Source organism: Morone saxatilis, unplaced genomic scaffold (genome assembly GCF_004916995.1).
Source record: "Morone saxatilis isolate NCDOM2014 unplaced genomic scaffold, NCSU_SB_2.0 Contig21, whole genome shotgun sequence".
In the NCBI taxonomy this organism is placed as follows: Eukaryota; Metazoa; Chordata; class Actinopteri; family Moronidae; genus Morone; species Morone saxatilis.
In genome coordinates this window covers 8,967,480-8,990,485 of record NW_023339774.1, presented here as the reverse complement: position 1 = coordinate 8,990,485, position 23,006 = coordinate 8,967,480, and the positions used below count along the sequence as shown (strand labels likewise).

Sequence of the window (23,006 nt, the reverse complement as noted above, 5' to 3'; positions counted from 1 at the left end):
ACTTCTTACAACTGTAATCAGCAAATGTGTGGTATAATTATGACTTACACAAATTCAACAGCCCTCTGTAGGCTATTCTTTTTTCATCAATCATTTCAGCATAAACTAACTTAAACAACTATAACACTGATCATTTTTTACTATCTGGCAACCCACATCATTAATACTGTTTGGAAGCTTTTTATAAGCTTTTATAAAATACAGATTTGTTTTAGATTTAGGGACTTTTTAAGTATAGGGAAATGACGCTTGTGTCATTCCTTACTTTTTTTTTTTTGTAATCCAGTGGCGAGGATTTTATTTTGGCAATTATGTCCGGAAGTTGAACAGGTTATTGCCAGTGGCTTGAGGTCGCTCTCCGCTGCTCGCGACACAGCCGCACGCAGCTGCTTTCATTTCTCCAGCGCTCGAGACGCAACGACGGAGAGAGGAGCTCGCGCCGGCTTGCTCCAGGGATGTTACCTGTGATGGACTTGATATAAAACCAGAGCACGCAGTTTCTCCCTCACTGTGGCCACTTAGCCGATAGTTACAACTGCAGTTTTGCGGGACACAAACTGCTCTAATGGTCTCAAGTGCTTTTTACCGCCGCTGGGTTTTTTTTTAAATGTGTTTTATGTGTTTGCGCTCAACAGTGAGGTAGACTTATTCGGACACATTTTACAGGAGCGTCGGCGTGTGATTGATCCCGTGGATGCGGCTGTCGGGGTCGGTGTCTGAGCCCTGCAGGACCAGCCTGTCATAGGGCATCATGATGTCTCTGGTCGCTCACAAGTGGATGAGGAATATTTCTCCGGAGATGCTGCTGTTGATGCTGATACTGTGGTTTTTACCTCTGACTGGAGCGGCTCCCTCTCTGACTACCGAGCAGCTGGACACGGGGGTGGTAAGTTTCTCTTTTTCTACCTTACTTATGGAGAAGGGAAAGAAAGGAGGGAGGGAGGGGGACGGAAGTTTTTCTACCTGCTAGCACCGGTGAACGCGCGTGTGTGTGTGTCTCTGTGTGTGTGTGTGGGAGGGGGGTTGGTGTGTCTTTTTTCTGTCAAACCCCGGAGCATACCGTGGGGCCGTGGGGTGGCACCGTGTTTTCCTCTGCTCTCTGGGGCTGCTCTTTGGAGGTCCAGGAAAAAGAGCAAGTGCTGTCTTCCCTCCGAATACTTGCTCTGAATGTTAACCACGCTCACTGCAGTCCAATGCATAGGCACACACAGTGGCGGCACACACACCGCATGACCACCTTACAAAATGTTGTGTGTCCGAACTTTAGTCATTTGATCAGGAGAGGGGGGAAAAATCCAAAAAAAAAAAAAAAAAATGGACAATTTTCCTGTTCTTCCTGTTCAATTTTCCTGTTCTAAATAAATGTAGATGAAGGGATTTGCCTTGGCGCTGTATCGACCTCTTTTACAGTATACTAATATATGCTGTGCTAATAAGACCACTGGAGCTCCTTGGGGACAGACTCAACCCATGAGACAATATAGGCCATTACATAAGGCCACATTAAGCCAAGTTGAGACAATGACTGTGTTTAAAATAGAGGATCCCATAGTGTAGTTCTGTGGTGGAGCAGTGGCTAAAGAAGTCCACTAAAACAGGCAGAACCACTGATGGAGAAACGCATTGATTAAGAACTTCAATTTAAGCCCTTATTGATAGCATAGAGTAAAGTAGTCAGTGGCTACTCATCATCATCATCATCATCATCACAGAGCCACCGCATGTACAGCATGGCGTCCAAACTGAGGTGAGGGTAAGAGTTGTAAGTTATGTGTGGATCGTACACTATGTAAAAGATGACATTTTTCAGAATGTTCCTGCAAATAAGTTTTCATTCTCAGGCCTGTAAAATCCGATTATCGTCTTTGTAATTTCATCCCCATTGAAGTGTCATTTTTCTACAGTTTCACTCCCCAGGGCAACTTCAGTTTTTTCTTGCTGCTCATCCCAACTTGTGTAACGCTGTCTTTCAGCGCTCACACACCTGTCTCTGAGAACCTGCGCTCAGGGATTATGTTTTTTTTTTCCCGAAGAAAGATTAGAACAAGAGCACTAAAATAGATCAGTTTCTGTTTCTTTACTTGTTTTTTTTCTTCAAGTTTGTCTTCCACCTTGAGGCTGTGTACCGCTCTTTTTTTTTTTTCAACATATCTATCAGAACAGACGCTGTAATTGTGAGTATGTGTGGGCCATCGTTTTTAATCTGGCTTGACAGTGTGTAGGCAATTCAAAGAGAATTTCATTTTAAACAAATATCATTTAGGCTAGTGAAATTCGAAGTTCCACAATCTAAAAAAAATAGTTCTTTAGCGAAAACAGCACACACAGTTCTCCCGGTGAGCTCGCGTTACACACGTTTTCTCTCACTCTGATACACCCACACTTTGTGAGGCGGACCCTGACATCAGGACACGCTCTGCTGCACCTTAGCTCTGAATCACTTTTCTTGTGGTTTTCCAAAAGGTCAGTTTGGCCACGTCTGACAGGGTTTTCATCACGACCTGTACACACTTCCTTCCTTGCTGTGTAGCGTTGGTCTCAAACATCCACAACCTGGAAACAAGGTATTGCATTAACCCAACAGCCCTCTCATCCTTGGACCTGAACTTGTTGTCTCCTTTCATTTTCCAGTTGCAACATAAAGCTTCATCTGAGCATTTGGGAATTGACAAGGGAGACTTGTTTTTTGGTGTATCAGTCAGGTTACTCTTCTTCTTCTTTTTCTTTCTTTCTCTTAGTCACATAGTGTTGCACCCCTTTCACTCTGAGATGATTGAATGTCTTTATCGATCCTTTAAAAGAAAACCAAACACGCCTGACACAGTTATGAAAGTCCACCACACGTGATAATAGATCATAGCTTTTACCACTGTATAAAGTTACGTACAGTAACTTTGCACAAACTTTTTTTCTTTCCTCTTCTGGAAAATTGGGCGAACTATGACACTATAAACACTGCGTCATCAGCAGATGAAAAGCGACGGTAACAACAGCGATTTTCCTCCATTTACAGCGGCAGAGAAAATGACACTGAAGGTGGAAGCTTCCCTGCATTTCTAGATAGAGCTCTATGATCCACTCAGTCCAAAGTGGTGCTGCAGCCTCCGTGCAGCCCTGCAGTCTGAGGCCCATTACTCTTGTTGTGATGTCTGGGAAGCCTCGCTCCACTTCATGTGCTAGTCAATGCAAAGCAACACTGCCAGTTCAGTGATGGATACCTGAAAATGTCCGCGTTTGTTCTATGGGCTCGCACTAAATATGTCTCAGGGTGGAGGTCACGTGGTTCATTCGGGTAAAAGGTACCATTATTTCCCTGATGTTAATCTTCTTCCCAAGGTTTGTTTGTGCTGAGGGAACTCTTTCAGACAGTCATTTCACACTGTGTCAAATTGGCAGGTTAAGTCTGAACAATACTTAGGCCTACATATATCTATATCACCTGCTAAAATCCCCTATTGAGAATCATTGTGCCAGTGCATGGAAACATGTTGAATCTTTAGTACATGTATGTTTAGAAAAAAAAAATATGGAAACTAAATCCATACAATAAAAACATCCAAATAAACTTCTCCAACCACTCCTGTAGCATATTCTACCTCTCTGCTGTGCCCTTGATGCAATAATTGTTTCAGCACTTTAAATGTGGCTTTATACTCCGCTTCTGTCAGTTTCTCAGTAGATAATTGGACATCATAGGCCATTAGCCGTAATGGGCTGGACATGGATGTTAAGGTTGTCAAGGTAGAAGGTAGAACACATGCATTCCCCGAGCACCACAGTATATTTCTCACACGTGTCCACACACTTTGAAAAGTTACTTTCTGTACTCTTAAGGCAACATGTAGGAACTTCATGTGCCTACAAACCACAAAGACATGAAAGTGCCTTTCAACTTTATCATTTTCAAACCAGTCTCCCAGCTTGACTCGTTCTTATGAGTAAGCAGGTGGACTGATCTTTGTACGGCGCCTGCACATCCAACACAGGTCTCATATTTCCTCCTTTTTTTTGGGGGGGCACCAAGAAGTAGCTGGAATACAGACTCTTTCTTCTGGCCTTAAGAGATGACACAGAAATAGGATGTCTCTGTAGGAAAGAGTGTCCTCCTGCCTGCTTCTCAGAGGCTACACGTGACTCCCTCACTCTGGAGTGGAAGAGAACAACAGTGAAGTAAGTGACCATACCATACTCTGAGACGCTCTGTTGCTGTGGCAATCAGAGCCCACGGCAGCACCTTTTTGGAGGAGGACCCACCTGATAAAGAGGAGAAATGTCATTTAGACATACAGTGCTCTCAATTACCAGAGAGATAAGAGGGGTTTCCTGCTTTATTCATTGTAAAAATAGAGATTCCCATGTTTGATCACCGATAGCAAAGACAATTTATCTAGACAATATAACCTAACCACAGCCAGTTCATCGTGAAAGACAGGGGGAAGGTATCAGTGTAGACAGCTCCAATGATGATGATTAGTTGTTCAATGACTGATTTCTTGTCACTGGGGTGCAGCAGGGGAGCCACAGGACACACACACACACACAGAGCATCATTCTGCACCACTGCAAGGGTTATAAAACACAGATATGATCAGATGATTGTACACATCATTCTCCCTCCACAATGGATATGTGTGCGCGCGTGCATATGTGGGTGTGTGTCCGTGTGCGCTTGATCATAACTGCGATTCACTCAGGACTTGAAACAGAAACAGTTCTCTGGTTTCCACTGTGTCATTGCTCCTGTCCAGTCCCTTTCCACTCCACTGCCGTGGTGCTCCATCGCTCGGCATTTAGTCGAGATAGCCGAATCTTATGTGTGGTGTGTATTTTCGTAACAAGCACACACAAGTAACTCAACCGCACACTCAAGCACAGATCAGAGGTATTCATTTTATAGCTTAGCTGCTATCCAGTTTGATATATCACTGCGTAGCGCCGACTTGCAATTTCAGCACATGAGGGAACTGAGTCATAACAACTAAAAGGTAACACGCTCTATGTTTTTCTGCTCATCGTATTATGTTCCTCGCGAGGAGTATTTTCTCTACTGAAACAGAACCGCCGAGCTCCCAAAGGAGCTCTTCACCTGAACGTTCAGGGCTTCCCTTATGATAAGGGAGAGTGAGCTGACCAGATTAGCTGCTGATAAATGACCTAAATTACTGTATCTTCAGCCACCTGTGGAATTTTATTCCTTAAAGAACCACGACCAATGAGCCTTAAACCTTACAGACTGTGTGTGTGCGTCTAGAAGGACAACCCCACCCCGCCACTCCATTTCTCCCTCATTTTCCTGTTTAATTTCATCAATGACACCACCATCTGGCATCAGTTCCTGTGGTGCACCCCCCCTTCTGCTCCCATACCTCTGCCTCTCACTCTCCCTCCCTGCTACACATCAAAATGACTAGTTTTGTATCAAGGAGCAACGACGAAACACAACAGTTTATTTTCAGGAATATGAGGGAGGATGAGGTTTCAACAAAACGCCAGTGTCCGGCGCACCGTTGAGGCTCGTCCATGGAATCTTGCTGTCAGTCAACATCTGTCAGCAGCCCTGGTCCTTGTGAACAAAATGGCACTTAGTTGTAACACCCTTTGCATGTTGTTAAAGGAATCCAAGCAACATTTGAGCATCCCTTTTGACTACGTCACGTTCTTTCTAACGGGAAAAGAGGTGATTCAGAGTTCACTCAACAGTTGCCTGTAATATTCAGTGGTTATGATGGCTTGATTTGAGTGAATCGTGAGTAAAAGTTACTTTGCAGTTGCCTTTTATCAACTTTCCCCTGTGTTATTTATTAGTTATGAGGCTGTTGTTAGCTCATAGTTGATGTCGGTTGCACAAAAAAACTCACCGATCACACTGTTTGTGTTACTGTTCTGTAATGGACTCTCATACTTGACACCTTCACAGTTCTAATAAAAAGCATTTTGTAGCAACTTTTACTTACTTAAATTCTCTGTGTATATTATATAATCCATTATGAATATTATTCACTTCAAATAGGTCTTCATTGACAGATAGGCCTGGTTATTCTGAAAAACAATATACATTTTTACAGCTAATAAGAGACACTGAGCGAGACATAACTGGAACAGGCCAGAAACGTTTTTGGCTTGGGGCTGAAAGCGTTAAAAAGAGAAGTCTGGTATTCTGGAAAAATATATTAATGAGACCCACCAGGATCCTTTTTGTGACCATTACAGCTCCAAACTGTAGCGGCTTTTCTGATTAATTCTGATGAAATTTACAAGCCTTGTGGGTTGTTTTGCATGGTTACTGGAAAGAAACTGTAAATAGGGCTCACTAATATCCTTAATATGTTCATTAATTAGGTAAATAGTAAGTGTATAAGAGAACCCTAACAATGACTTAAAGAGCATACAGCACTAGCTTCAAACATGCTTATGGAAGAAATACCAAGTCTCTCTCTGCTGTTTGAATCCCAAGTCATTTTCTTCAAATACCATTAATCCTCCATCTTCCACCCAACAATGGTTCAGGAACGCAAGACGGAAAATGTTCATTTTAATAATTCAGTTTTAGTTCTGAAGGGTATAATGGGAAAATCATTTCATTTCCAAGCCCAGTTTCTTATACAACCAGTCTGGCAGCCAACAGTACCGCTACCCTCATTAGTACCGTGTTTATCTGAAATCTGTGTACATTTCTCTTGCATTATATTCAGTCCCCTCACTCCGCCAGTCTCTTTCCATCCATTTTACTCCTGCACTTCAAGTAGGAGGCTTTCTTGCTACCAGCACATCATGGTTCTTCTCATTACACCCAGAGGCCCAGGGATACAGGAGACTCAAATAGAAAATGGGATGCAGTAACAGTCAAAGGAAAGTATAATGGGAGGATTCCTGCACTGAAATAATAAGTGACAAAGAAGTGAAAGCCTGCGCTAACTGAAAAGCAAGCTGTTTCCATCAAAAACATGAAATACGTTTCTTTGATTCAACCTGGAAGATACTGATTGACTGGTTGATTGTGAGCAAGCTGTGCAAGAATGTTAAACCACACTAGAAAAACCCTCTGCATGCTAGTTACCATGTGAATCTGTTATTACGTTCTCAGCCTGGATCATTAGGACACTTTTAGCAGCGCTGTCCCACTTCCATCAAGCCGTGTGACCTTCTGTCTGTAGAAATGTATCGTGGGACTCGTATTGAGGGCAAGGAGATTATTTCAGGAACAATGTCATGTGGGAGAGGACTTGGATGTTGGAGAGAGTATATTTCTCCATAAAGATTGACAGAGCGCGAATGTTCAGCATGTAATATATAGCACATTCTCAGCTTCTCAGGAAGAGGGAAACCAGTTCCTCAATCCGCTCCCATCCAATCTGTCACCTAGGCCTTGTTAAATGTAAAAGTTATCCAGAGACATGCAAGTTTTCTGAGCAGACTGTCAGCATTACTGAGGAGTTTATGATTTCTTCAGAAACCAATTCAACAAGGGTCTCAAGAGCCCTGACACCTCATTGGCTGCCACCGTAGCATGGCGGTTGTGGGACTGATGTGTGGCAGCTGCTGGACTTCTGCATGGCGCTTTCACATGGCAACACATTGATTTTCAGATAGAGATGACAGCATGAATTCAGAACTTGATTTACTGAATGCAATCCTCATGTTGACTTGTGAATTGAATAGATAGCTATTATTCTGATAGACAGAATTATTGTGAGACTTTTGGCCACATACACTCCACTTGAAATCGAAGTGTAGCAGTTTGAGGCCAGAAAAAACCATCATCAGTAATGGAGCAAAGGTCCTTTTTTTGATAAACAACAGAAGACGGATGTTTTTTTAAACCAAGCAAGTAAAACTGAATGGAAAAACATGCTGAAAAACTGTATCCAAAGGGGCTTTACCCTGAAGTTGGATTCGGCTGTTCAATACAAAGATTCGCCTATCCGTTCCTTGTTTTTGTGGTCTGTGGTCAGACTTGGTTTGTAAAGTTTACACTCTGTACTTTTTAGGCAGAAGCCAATGAATCTAATACGATATGTTATTCTTTTTAGGCTGTGAGTTTCACTGTGTGTACGTCTATGACTGCACATCTGTACCATGTTAGTTAAGTAATATAAAGTTTATTCTCAGGGCTGTTCTCTGTTGTCTACTCAATTTCATTAGATTTGTTTATGCTTTTGGTGTTTTCCCTCGTTTCACCAGTTCCCTCTGTGAATTAATGACACTAAGGGCCATTTTGATCACGCAAGCATAAACGTGGCGGGTCATTGTCTCCAAGTAAGAAAGTGCAAAAGGGCTCTAGAAATAAACACTTGAAAAATAGTTTGGTCATGACGATTGTTTGACTGCACCAATGCGACGCTATTTCAGTCATAATGCTACTGCATGTCACATTTTAAAGGGTTAATGCAATAAAGGAGTATTTGCACCGCAACACATTTCAAAAAGAGACATATGTGTAGTAATTATGTAGCAGCTTGGTGTCATTTGCATGCGATTAGATCAAAGTAAACGGCCATGCATAATGACTGTGGCACAGCACTCAAATGAGATTTATCACATATATTTGTCCTGCTGCCTTAAGATTGCTGCAGGGATTGAGAAGGTCTCAAACAGCATGAAGCAGCTGTAGATAACAGATACTGTAGCAACTCACTCATATTAACTTAAAGATATTATAATGAATTACCAACATTGCTGCTGTAAACACATTCATATACAATTGAAGCATTATTCTGGTATTTCCACTCATTTGTAGTGGTTATTTTGCTCAAACTCACCAAATTAGCAGTGGACTGTGTTTGTACTGCCTTCTTTGAATGAACCACCCACATGTTTGTATCAATTTTGTCAAGGTCAAGACTAGCACCCCTGTGAAAATAAGGTCCTACGGGTGCTATAGCTATCCACAGCCATACATAGACTCCAGTGCTGATTGAGGACTTAGCCAATGCAGTTGTGTGAAATTGTGTTTCATTGAGGGACTGGCAGAGCAGAAAGGGGCATTTTATCTGCAAACAGTCGATTGAGGGCGTGTTCATCCATCTATGGCTAACTGTGAGAGTGGAAATCAGGCTTGTGCACATACGCACAGTTTTCATAAACGAGTACTATGCACATGCACAGCTTTATAAGTCTGACAAAAATAACGTGTCTGCATATTTCTGCCTTTGTTTGCACAGAGTATTTAATCCCGTCGACACAGGGTTTCGGCTCAAACAAATGTCAGAGTAGGTGAGTTTACAGAAGTAATGGACCGAACTGTGTAAGCAAAGCAGGAATTACTCTTTTCCTCAGCTGCATATGATTTTCTCTCCTGTTGGCTCTTGCTGGTGTCATGACTTACTGCAACTGTGGGTTAGAAGCAGTCTGGCTCACTCTCAAGCTACCCATGTAGAAAACCCCAAATCAACTCCATGTGGCCGTCCTATTTTAACCGAGGCATCCCGCCCCCCTTCTAGTCATATACCAAATCAAGGTTATGTTAGCCAAAGCTATTCAAAGCACTGACCAAACCAAATAATTATGGTTTCTGGAGTTGTGCTGCTTGCATGTTAAAGTTAAAATAATCCAGAACTGACTGAAGGAAACCCCAAAGCAACAACGGAACTCCTCTGAAGTTTGAATTTGAAATTGGCTGAACTGTAATAAATACGGTATGTATGTGTGTGCGAGGATGGAAAAAGGGCTGTTGCTCCTCCTCCGGAAAATGCATACTGATTTCCATCGCTGGCATTGGCACAGGAGTGATGGGCACTGCTGGCTTTTTGTTTATTTCATATCAAACAAACAAAAAAAAGCGAGGAAAAGGAACAGAAAAACTGTTTCAGCAGGAGCTTTGGAATTCAATTTCAGGACAATATTCTATTCAAAATGAAGGCACATTTTTTTGTATGTCTAAGTGAGATGAAGAGGGAGGACGACAGACAGAGGGACAAACTGCACGTCTGGGAGACGTTGGGTGTTCAGCCAATGTCTGTGAGTTTATTAGAATTATAATAAAAGCTTGGATGCAATAAGCATTAACGCAAAAAAAAAAATCAGATTTAGAGAACAGAATCACTTCGTCCCAATGCACAATACACAGCTCCATTAATTTGGAGGGTGACTGTTACATTCAAGATTGTATCTTGAGGTGCCCATTAGCTCGGCAGTTATTCATTGGCTAATTAGGTATTTGCTGTGTTTTTTTCTCTCTCCAGCCCATGGGAGACAAACAAAAAGAGTTATTTCTCAGTATGTTTCTCCCTAAGTGACAATTAAACTAATTACATATCCTCCACAAAAGTAAATTTGTGATCAGACTGTTTCAAATACTGTAAACCCTACTTGAATAAAGTAGAAATGATATCAGAGTTCAGGTAATCAGCATACACTCCTGTTTGATCAATCATCAATAGGCTTGGGTGGTATATATTCTTTCATACATACCTTATTTCTAAATACCACAGGGTACTGTAAGACCTTGGCAGCGCTCAAGCCTCATCATCAGTACATTTATTATTTAATAACTACAGCAACAATAAAAGAGATCTCACCTGCAGAACCTCAGTACAGTTAGCTGAGCTTTATATGGTGCATCTGTCTGTCCTCTTAATAGAGGTCTTCACGGATCCACAATTGTGGACCCAATCTGAAACAGACTAAAGAAAACCTACAGCACCCGAACATGATTTACATGAATATGATTCAAAAATTGAAAAGGAGAGCCAATCCATTGTGGTCTACCTGAACAGACACAAATAGAGAGACTCTCCATCTCGTGTTAAAAACTGTTTCTTTTCCTCCTGTGATGATAGCAGGGCAGCTAGGATTCATTTGGGCACGAGACATACTGATACACAGACCCAAGAGCCATCCCAATACAAAGACACCCTACCCGACCTTTAGATGAAATATCATTTGGACCCCCCTTGAATTCTGTGCCTGCTCTCGAATACTGCTAATGGAGTAACCCTACCACTTGCATCATTTTAGGAGTAGGAAAAATAATAGATTCTTTGTCGTGATACTGTTTTCATTGATCGGCGCATGGGTGCAGAAAACTGCTCAATCCGAATCAAAGAGCTTCCCAAACGTTGACTGCTTGCTAAACAGCCCACTACTCACCTCAGTCAGATCATTTTAATACACCATGATGAAATCTCGTTCAGCTAATCCCGGTGAATGTAATATTAATCAGGGACAGCCATTCTGCTTGTTTATCTTGTTTAGTTTTACCAAGTTTAATTAGAAGATCCTGATAGGTGTTCCATGGATCTTCCAGAGACTTTATTCTTCATTATCCTTACTGACACATCACTCCCTACACAGGCATTATGAATATGGTCTGATTCAACTTACAATATATAATATTATAATACAATATAAACAATCTGAACTGTCTACAGCAGTGTGTCTGAGCTGTCATTTTGGATTCTCCAGCAATCAAATGGACACATTGAGGATTTCTCAAAAAAAGGGGGGGAGGCTGGATGAGAGCCATACAGTATGCAAACTGGGTCATGGAAAGATCAAATATTTCAGCAGTACAACTAACATTCACATTACTCTTTTCCACCTGAAGCTGGGGGTTTTGTTGATGCCAAGCAGAGAACCCTCGAGCAAGTGTCAAAGTAGCTCACATTGTTCGTCTATTTGAATATTCACACTGTTGGAGAAAATGCTGACTTTCTCACATTCAACCTCAGCCCTCTGACTTTTGCTGTGTTTTTAATCGCAGCACTGTGAATTGGAATCAGATTTTAAGGTGCAGAGGAGATTCATTTAGATGCAGAACTATAGCGTTCTATAGTTTGTATTTTCACAAGAAATCTGAGCATTTAACAGAGGCTACGGCTGTGTATTGATTTTATTTTAGCTGCTGACATTTATTAAACTTGTAGGTGCAAAACAAATCCTCAGATCTGACAGGCTGTCTGTATTCCAGGGTTGCTTTGGCACTCATTCATTATTGTGGGCAGATAATTGAAGCAACACTCAGTGACTAAATAGCACACAGTGGCCTGTACGGCTCTGTGGTCAGCGTGAGAAGGGCAGTGTGTGCTGCGAAGCAGTAGTGACAAGACCAACAGACAACAACGTAAATGTAAGCATACTCTATTTACCCCCGTAGGGTTTTTAAATGCCTACAAATAGGCAATTTACTCCTTTCCCATTGCCATTAGATGAGTTTGCCTTTCTTGATATGTCAGGGCACAAGCACACTGGAGAGCAAGATTAGTAAACAGTATACATTTATCTTCATCCAATTAAGTGATTCATTTCTCATTCTATTATATGTCCAAAAAAAGGACTAAAGGGCCATCCACACAGAGAGCTTTGTTTAAAAAATCGGTAAAAAAACGAATGGCGTCCACACTACAACTATAACAAATACAACAATGGCAAATAATCTCACTGGGATAGCTTTCAGAGTGATTTGATGAATCAGTATTGTGGTATGCAACTTTTTAAACACTTACATATTAGGCTGCAAATTACACCTAGAAAATTCTGTTTGTATGTGATGGTGGATCTGCTACACCCCAAAGTGACAACCGACTCATAACATTGCCAATTCACCGTCCATTATGTGTGTGTCTGTAATTGAGGCTGTTACCAAAGTAACTACCCGACTCGCTGCTGCCTGTCTGCTGCCGGAGAGAGGGGTTACCCGTGTATGCTCTCACTGACTGTAGCTTGTTGCACGGTTCTACGAAACAACTAGATATTTAGTCTGCTAGATGGTTTTTGGGCTTCTGCGAGGCATCAGTGAGCTCTCGGCAAGCCTGCCGGTGGTGTCTTTGAACCGTTCATACAGGGGTTATTTTTTTACTTTAGTTTATCTGAATAGTTAAAAAACTCAAAAAAGTATCAGGATTTTAACGGTCTAGGATAAAGGCTGCAAATGCTTTCATCGGAGAGGCTTTTTAATGATAGAATACTTTTAGATTTTTTAAAAAGTTGATGAAATTTCCCGCAGGCAACTGATGATGAGTCCTTTCAAAAGTAACTTTTTGTGTATGCTTGTTGGACTGCATTAAATTTTTAATACATTTCTAATGCATTCAAAATTTGAATCAAGGTGCATGTTTACACTGCCCACCAAATACTCTTTGTAACTGTGCTTGCTTTAAGCTGCTCCATTGTTTGAAGTACTGCTGAGGTCAACTAAAACCGTGTAGCTCTACAAACTCACTTAGTCTTCTGTTTCCCCCCAGTCCTATCTAGTGGTCTTATCAGATTTCGTCAGCATGATAAAATCATATATTCATTATATTCCAGGACTGTAGGGCTTTCACTCACCTTTATCTGGCTTTCCCTATCTTTGTCCCATGAACACAGGCGCAGTCTGAATCTTTACTTTTTTTTAGACTCTGCAATATTATCAAGCAGATTTGGCTATAAGGAATCTGTGGCTAAGGCGACAATACAAGCACTGTATATGTATGTATTACATGTATGTATTGTGGTTGTTGATTGGCAGGTTGGTTGTTTGGTTGGTTTTGCTTTGGCTGTTATTGTGGGCTTTTTGCTTTTTTTGGATTCATTTGGAGTTTTTTGATTGTTATACTTAGGTGTTTTGTGTCCACAGGAACATTCCTACAAAATAAGCGTTGAAGTGCCTACAAAAAAAAGATATGTTTGTTTTATGGTTTTTGAAAGTAATATCATATTCTGTGATCATTTTTTTACTGTTGGACAGTGGATTTCAGTGACAGTTTTCAATACCAAGTACATTTTAAAACACTGAGTATGGGGGCACCTGAGTTAAACCTTTTTTTGTCATATCGTTTGTCGTATTTTTCCGTCCTGTGTGTGTAAATGTGTTATTTCAACTGTGCATTTTTGGTGTTTCGACCTCTAAGGACATCATTAAAAAACAGCAGTTATTGGACATGAATCGCTTTTTCCCCAACCACCAGACCGTCATGAGCGTAACGTGACCTCCACTTGGATTTCTCTCCCGCTACTGTCTACAATTCTCCTGGTATACAGTTTCACACTCAGCTGGACTCTGCTCTGCAAGACAAGCATCTTATTACCATATAGCATCGCAGCTTTATCCACAGGAGATGAGCTGAAAGCACACACACACACACACACTCCACCACCAACCCCCGACATCCAGCATGCAGAAAGAGATGTAACAGGAATGAAGACATAGAAGAGTAACCGATAGACCATGAAGTAAATTAGCTCATACACACGTCTGTGCATACTGTACACATGGGTGAGCTTCCTGTGTCAGTCTCGAGGTGTGGCTGTGTCACGGCAGCGCATTTCTTTCCCACGCCAGAAGCGCACTGCGACGGTTTGAACTTTGACTTCGTTTTCAGGCCACAGCCGTGTCGAATGGCAAAGCAAGCAAACTCCCTCTGCACCTCGTTTTGTCCAATTTAACTTTCCATTCTTCAGCCTTGAAGTTTGACTTTGTTCTGTTCTGAACCCAGTGCTGCAGGTTTCAGTGTCTGGCTGTGCAGGATTCAGCGGATCCACAGCGGGCCTGTCGCTTCTTTGCAGTGGTTTTATTGCTGTAGGTCGAGTGCAGCTACTCTCAGAATATCTTCCTAATGAAACAGCGCATATCCAGACAGCTCATGTCTCTCTGCAGTTGAAGCATGCACACACACACACCAACATCCTACCTCTTCTTCCCTTCTGGTACTACTGCTCTTTTCTCAGATAGTGCTTCGTTGGTGTCACAATAACTGCTCGTCACCAAGTGGTATGCGTTGTACTTTTCGCAGCTGGGAGCTGAGGGGGTTTCTAAATAAAACGCTCACTTCTTTGTCGTTCTTTGTTTTATTACCTTTTTTTTTTTTTTTTGCTAAAGCTTCACTGTAACCTGTGACGAAGTTTTTGCATGCTGGAGGGTGAGGCAGCATGTGTGTGAAAAGGAACCAAGTAAAGTTTGAAGCCTTGTAGGGATGAGAAGTCTGTTTGACAGGTAAGGAGGCATTTTGCTTTTGTTGTCAGACGCACTAGCCGCATGAGGTATCACAAAGACAGACAGCATACACATGTACAAAATGAATGGCTGCATTCAGAGTGACATACCTGGGTACTGGGCATACCGAATACATGCTAGTGCCCTGCTGCATAGCATTCTGCTAGTTCTATTGTTACCCAGGCAAGCTTTGGGATGGATTAGCAAAATTGTTGCTGCCATTGTAACAATCTGGAATAGTAAATCCTGTGTCAAGGGAGCCGTGCAGCTAGGGGCCCTGACTCTGCCCCGACTTGGAGCTCAGAGGACCATGGAAGCGTTGGTGTTCAAGAAGCGACAGAAAACGTATTTTAAGGTAAAATAGTTGCATAATGTGGCTTTAAGTAATGCTCATTATCCTTACAGCCGTTGTTTTGTCTGCATGTTTTATGGGTTTTAAGGGGAAGGAAAGTCCAACATGGGAAGAGGTCTGGATAGTGTGTGTGTAGCAACTGGTGTGTCGGTGTTTAACACCAGTTGCCACCAGGTCTCAGTGGTTGTTGTCATGCACTGGCCCCATAGCTAAACCCTTGGGCCTATAAATTACACACAAGATCCATAAATACACTCATATGTATTCCTACAGCTTGTTTGAACTTGGAGCCGACAGAGATATCATTTCATAACTTCACGTGAATGCAATACGAACCTATAAAGCTATAAATATACAGAAAGAAACACATCTGTCTTAATTCACCGGATTTATTTTGACTGCCACACATAAAACTTTGTGGGTACTGAAATCCACTCAAAAATTCACACTCATAGTACAAGCAGTTAAAAGTGACGATTATTCATGGCAGATTGCATATGTGACAGTTTAGGAGATCTGTCACGCAATCAAGTGTGTGTGTGTGTGTGTGTGTGTGAACTTGTGTTTGTATGAATATCTGTATGTGTGTGACTTTGCATATTTCTTATTTATTGTGGCATATGGGATGAATGCCACAGCAGGGACACTGGGCTGGCGTTATTCAACCCTTGTGTTTGTGGGCTTTGGCTGGGTGCCATGCCACATTACCGCCCACAGAGAGAAGAACTTCAAAGAAGGTTTGGGGGCTTTTTCCCTCAGTGGAGCCACTGACTCTTCTGCCTGTTAAAATAAACCCCAGTTACAGGGGCACGTCCTAATTGGCTCCAAAAGCCATCAGTTTGTTTGTCTTTAAACCGAGGCTGACTTATTTTTACCGTGTGCACTCTGTGTGAATCCCCTCTGGAGCTCACTTAAAATATGCCATTTGGTGGTTAATTTTGTCCAATGTTCCTCAGAAGTCCACAGCATTCTGACAGCTGTGGAAAGACTGACACCTTTGTAGTGTCCATGCACACCTTGATGGGACCACAAAAACAATTCATAAACCCACTCATAGCAGCTTTTAAATAACAACTGCTACAAGGGGTTTCTTTCTTGGTCTTTAAAATACAGATGTAATAGTGTCAAGGAGGGCAAAGAGCGTCACGCAGCAGCAACAATTTTAAAGCAGCAGGATTTATGGAGATGTTGTTTTAGCACTTTTGTGGCAAAAAGTTTTCTTTTTTTAAATGTAAAAAGTCCAGCCCTCAAGTCTTCCAATAAAAACACACTAAACTTAAAGTGCTGCTGCCTGGGAACTCATTGAGACTCTTGAACTGCAGGTGGAAGTTCTTTATGGTAATTGTTGTAAGTTGTAAGTGTTGTTTACTGTACACATTTTGTAGGCATTTACACCTGGAATCAACACATTTACTGTAATGCAAGGTGTTGCGTGAGCTGGATTAGTAATGTTAAAAAATGTGCAGCGTAGACAACCTTTTCTTTCAAGAGAGACGAGAGTTTAGCACAGTGTGTCTTGCGAGGTCGGTACATAAACAAACAGTGCGCCATCACATCTCAAAGGTAAAGTTTGGAAGCCTTTTTGATTCAGGAAGGACAGTTGGACAAAAGTCCATCTGCAGTTGATCTGCTGGACATCAGTTAAGTATATCTTTAACACAACCAGTCTTAACACTCCCATGATTCAGGTGGAGAGGAGTCTCATACTATGCTAATACAGCTTGCACAAGCAAGAACACGCAAGACACAAATATTAAACACTTTCTCCAGCCACAGTGTAGCTACAGATAAGCGAGGTCTGAGGTTAGGTTAATTTTCCATATTAAATGCATCGTCCCTGAATCTTATCATAGCCCATGTATCTAGGGGAGATGCACACCCCCATTAGCTGGTTACGGGGGCGGCTGTGGCTCAGGTGGTAGGTGGAAGTGTCCTTGAGCCAGACGCTGAACTCCAGTTTGCTCCCTAACAGGAGGCTGGCGCCTTGCATGGCGGGCTCCGCCACCATCAGTGTGAAGCTATGTGTGTGTGCATGGGTAAATGAATACGTGCACAGCTGGAGAGTCATTACACGCATAACATTGTTGTCTCTGTCAGATACCAGCACTGCTGCCTTTCAGATCAATTCCCGACTCTCCGTCAATCCCTCCATCCTTCCCTCTTTCACCGCTCCATGTTTAACAGGATTGAATGGATGACAGCCCCCATTAACCAGGCATGTCTAGGACACTTAGTGAAGATCTAGGTGAGAGAGGTGCCACTTTTAAATCTCTCCCTCCTTCTCTTTCACTAGCTTTCTAGCTTTCTTTTTCTGTCCTCCTCTCCCTTAGTCAACAGGCAGGAGTTGTGTCTCAGCTCTCTGTAGAAACCAGCTGTCTCTAAGCCAGGGATTAAATGATTCACTTACCAGTCGCATTTTAATCCTCGCTGTCACACTTTCGCTCTCAGAAACACACACACACACAGACACACAGTTTGTTTCTTTACGTGGGTCCACTAAATTGAATTATATTTGAATTATATCCGAGAGTTAGATTTGTGTAATTAAACATCGACATTCGACTGCGAGTGGAAACTGGGTGTTAAAGCAAGCACATCCAGCAGAACGTATCCTTACAACAAGTCAGCCATGTGTTCCATTATAAGCACATTAGATGGAAGTACTTGTCTAATGAGGTGATTGAGTGCTTCAGCAGGCTGGGATGTGTGCCATCTGCTTGCAGCACAGTGGCTTTGAATCCAACAGATGACTATTATTGTATGTCACTCCTTGGCTGTCTTTAGTTCACTGCATGTGTAGTGGTGTAGTACTGAAATGGTTTTAATACTTGAGTGATTGTTGAGGTCATTTAGAGAAAAAGAAGAAGAAAAAGTGCAGAGAAATCACAGAATAACTGCTTTCCTCTGTTTTACATCATATCTTTGGGTTTTTGACCCGTTTCTGACAAGCAGTTTGAAGAAAGGGTGACATTTTGCTGATAAAGATTTGATAGATCAATAGTTAAAATAATTATGAGTCGCAGCCCCAGTGCAGTGTGAGGAGAATGGTGAAATTTTACGGATACAATGTCTTTATCATGGCCTCATGACTAAATATTTTCTTGTTGAAGAGGAAGATAAACATTCAAACACCGACTCACAGTGATTCTGGTGCCAACCTTGGCTCCCCCTGTTTTGGTGCTCCTGCTTATTCATCGTTTCTCCCTATGTTTGTTTTAACTCTGTGCCACAAGCTTTTCACTCCTTCAATATGAGCATGCGGATGTGCCAGCTTCCTCTTGATTTTTCTGCACTGTCCCAAGGATATTATATGACTAAACCCAGCATTTGGTGAGGAGGAATGTCAGACAGAAAGGAGAAGAGAAGAAAGAGTGCCGTTGTTAGCGAACAGATTTGAACATGATGCCACATGAAACAGCAGCCAGCTCTGCTGCACCACAGGGCTGTTTACTCTCGCCTCTCCTGTTCTGGTTGTACTATACGTCGAGTCTATGACTGGCCTTTACAGATGTGAGACAGCCCACGATGTTGTGCTCAGACAGAAAACCTGCAGCTCAACGCACTTGAGCTGAGAGTTGACTTCTATTAAAATCTCTCACCTCATCTGTCCTCGCTGTGAGTGTGGTGAACGTGCTGGCGTGTGGCCTCTCAACCTGCGCTTACACCAAGGACAAACTACAGCATGCACCGTTGTACACGAGGCAAAGAGGAGAACCTGCCACCAGCTGCTCTCAACTGAGAATCTGCAAGGCAAGAGCCAAGAAATAAGCAAGAAAGTGCTTGGCTGACCCTTCCCACCCATCTGTTTCTGAAGCCCCCCTCAGGAAAACGATACTGTTCTATCTCAGCCAGCAGTATCTACCACAACAGCTCCTTATCCAGTGTGGTCTCTTAGCTCTGCAAGCCTTCAAAGATGAAATGAAGTCAACTGAAATACTGTTCTGTTAAGATCAGATTCTATTAATTGCAACTCCTACAGCAGAATGGCATACACAAGTAATGTTTTAAGTAATTTAAAGCAAAACCGTAGATTATATCTAATCTCATATCACTAGATTTTTAATTAATATACAATATAGCTCAAGTTAAGCAAAGTTTTCAGTGTGATAGTAGCTGCTCAGGTCAGAATGTGGGCAGCCCCCCACACACAGATAATTGCATTCCTCCTCCATTTTCCATTTTACTTACTGGAAGGCACAGACAGTGCAGATGCCCGCTATAGTGTTAGTGATTATTTGCTCTCTGGTGTCCACTTGTAAAGGGACATAAGAGTGTATATGTATCATCTCTGATGCCTATATTCTATTAGATAATGACTGCAATATATCAGATTCAGAGCACTATGGCTACTGGAAGCATAATTTGTGTGTGTGTGTGTGTGTGTGTGTGTGCGCGCTTACAGTCAGCTCTCCCTGCACATCCACCCCAGTGTATAGTTTGCTTCATGCGGAGCGCACTTAGTGAAAACATCCTCCCAACCTACTCTATTTTTTGTGTTCCAGCAGCATTATCAGGGTTTCTCTATGTAAATTCAGAAATAAGGTAATAAAATAGGTTGGTGCTGTTTCAGTCCGCCTACATGGGAAGTAAAGTTTTATTTATTTATATATTTTTCTGAAGTTTGATCTTTATTAGACAGTGGCCTCAGCATTTACATAACAAAGAAAGAAAAAGGTGAATAATGATATAACCTTGAAATATGTGCAGACCCCCTTTCATGAGCAAAACTCTGCACTTCATCTGAAAGTTGAAGACTGTGCCGATCAGTTTCCAATTAGCCTCAGGACCCAAACAATAGCAGCAGATGTCAGTAGCATGTGGAGAGCAGCGAACCTGGCCACTGACAAAGACAAAAACTAGAGCAAAATCCCTGCAACAGGATAAGTAAAAAAAATAAAATAAAAACTTTGCTTCAGCATAGATAGAGATCATATCATCTTAAGTTTGGATCCGGAAAAATATGTTTAAGCAGTGGCATTAAAGCTGGAGATAAGCACAAACCATGGAAAGAAATTCTAACGGCGTTAATGCTGCATCAGCTGGAAAGTACACAAAGAAGTGAACTGATGAATAAAGAGATGGTTTGATTTAATATTTTATGTATATGTCACACAGCCAAGAGAGGACAGGAGAAGGTCAACACAGTAGAAATGGATGAGAAATGAATGATACACATTTGGTGAGGTTTCATTGATGGCTGTGAACTCTAGTTGCCCGCTGAACGGAACATGGGCATTACACAACAACTGGACTACATAATGCTGAAAAAAGTTCAATTTAAAATGATTGCGAGATGCAATCCAAACTATGAAGGCTCAGAGCAGAATTTGGCTTGCCCACTTGTTTTGAACTTTACATGCCCTTTCCAAAATGAGTTTATTCACTTTATATCAGACTGAAAGGAGCGTTCTTGATTAAAACAGCAGCTGAAATGTCCTGTTCAGTCGTCATGTAAAATAGTTTTTGAAAAAAACCTATACGTATACATATGTGTACCATGGCAAAAACACTTAACTCTTAACTATGAACAAATGTATATAGTTCTATAGGTCTACATAGAGCTCTGCCTCCTTCGTGAAGCATGAATCTTATTGGACATCAGCTGAATTTTGATGTGTGACGTCCAGTCTGGATTCAAACTTCAAGTGCTTGGGGTCTCTAAGTGTTGTTATAATCGTGCACATTATGAAAGGTTTGAATACTTATGTGAAATGGAGATTATGTTGAAATCAGGCCAGATTTCAATCCTTTCCTGAATAGGTCCCTGACATTGCAGTCCATTACCCATAATTCCTCCATTGTGTTTGTCCCTTTCACAGCCTCAAGTGCCTTGCCCTCAATCTGCGGCTCACAGGCTGTGTCACTTCTTTGTATTCTCTTTTTTCCACTTCTATTCTCAATTCTTTCCTATTTTATTTAACTAACCAGCTTTCTTTAACTGTACAAAGATTTGCCGATACCTCATTCCTCAATGATATTCCTCAACGTGCTGTCTTTTATTTCTGGGACACTTTTCAAAAAAGTTTTCCCTTGAGTAGTAACTTCAGTTATTTATACTACATTCTAAGATGTCAGCATGCCTTTCCAGTGTTCCAGTGCTGTATGTACTGCATGAATGTATTAATCCAAATGCCCATGCAATTGGGCCTCATTCTTCTCCCGCTACACCAGGTGTATGCACACAATTGTAGGTCCACAAAAATCTCTTAAGTCCCTTTTTTATTTTGGGTGACACTTTAATGAAACACAGGTAAGAAGAATTTAAGAAAAAGTTTGGTAGATGAGAATCAGTGTGTGATCATGTCAAATTCTAATGCATCAAGTACAAAAGGGCTTTTGCTCATCTGGCTCTTACTGACAGAAATGGAGGCGTGAAAGACTCCGCCAGCTAAAGTGTACTTTAAAAAGTCTTTCTTATTCTATTTTAATCTGGTACATCAGTCATACATCTTCATAAAATGTGCCTTTGAGACATCAAGCGAGAGACACTATTTTTGAGCAGAGGGATGATGGAAAGGTGCAAAAAGACACATAATGTCTAGACAGGCATTAACACTTTCTGTTGCCTGCTTCAATTTCAGGGTTTAATGTGCCTACAAGGCAGCACTTACATCACCATTTTAGACGTCGAAAACTGGCAATTTTCCACATTTTTCAATAAGTTCCACATGTTGATGGGTGACATGGATTGACAGAGTGCAGTGCACAAAAATAATGTGACCCAATCTTTCAGAAAAGTTTAAATTCCAAAACTTCTGAAAGGATTCAGGTAAAACCTATTCGCTGATAGAATGTGTCAATGAAATCTGTACAGACAGCTTCAAAAGGTTTGAGGTTGGTGCCTCTACAACATCAGTGGTTACATCACGTTCCTGAATGTGACAGATGGAAAATGTCCTATGTGAGCACTACCTACAGCAGCAATCCACACCTTGTGCAACATGACAGTCTGCCTGTTAGGATTAGATATTAGAGATGTATCCACGCATGACAGAGGTATATCCACTGGAGTATACTGTTATGTCTACCAAGATGACCAGACGACCTTTAGACTGGGCTGGTTCATCATCTCATCAGCTTTGAATTCTATTTAAACTCATATCTGACAAAATAGATTTATGCATATTCAGACCCATTTGCAAACATTTAATTATGCCCATTCGTGTCTGTCTTAAACTCTGGGGCGACTGTGGCTCAAAGGTAGAGCGGGCCGTCCACTAATCAGAAGGCTGTTGGTTGGAAGTGTCCTTGAGCAAGATACTGAACCCCAGATTGCTCCTGATGCTGTGCTGTGAATGTGAAAGAATGAGTTTCTGTTCGATGGGCTCTGCCATCACTGTGTGAAAGGGTGAATGGGGCATGTAGTGTAAAGGAACACTAGTAAGGCGCTATACAAGTACTTACCATTTACCAAATATGCCTTTGGATCTGTGTGCTCGCAAGTGATACAGTGTGTAACTGATGCACGACTTGTTTTCACTATATACAGCCATACTCACCCTCTGCTCCTTTAACACCTGACATCAGTCAACTTTATATCTGTAACAGTATCGATGTTGGCGAAAATGAGCCTGGGCTTAAGGATTTTTCTCTCTTATAATTCTTTGTACTGGAATAACAAGTTCTATTCCTTATATAAGCTGTTTAAACAATTTTAGCACTGTTCCCAAAAACCGTTAAATAAATCAATACTTAATTTGTACCAGTGCAGTTAAATGTGAGATTTGGTCTCTCTGTCAGTTA

At 41.6% G+C, this 23,006-nt stretch overlaps 1 protein-coding gene across 1 annotated transcript in view; it reads left to right on the top strand.

The window, feature by feature from the left end:
• Window positions 1–439: 439 nt before the first annotated feature.
• LOC118332861 (matrix metalloproteinase-17-like) overlaps window positions 440–23,006 on the top strand; it is a 69,360-nt gene continuing 46,793 nt past the window's right edge. Inside the window, 1 exon segment of the mRNA XM_035668295.1 lies at window positions 440–886. Coding sequence (XP_035524188.1) covers window positions 752–886 — 135 coding nt within the window. The 5' untranslated portion in view covers window positions 440–751.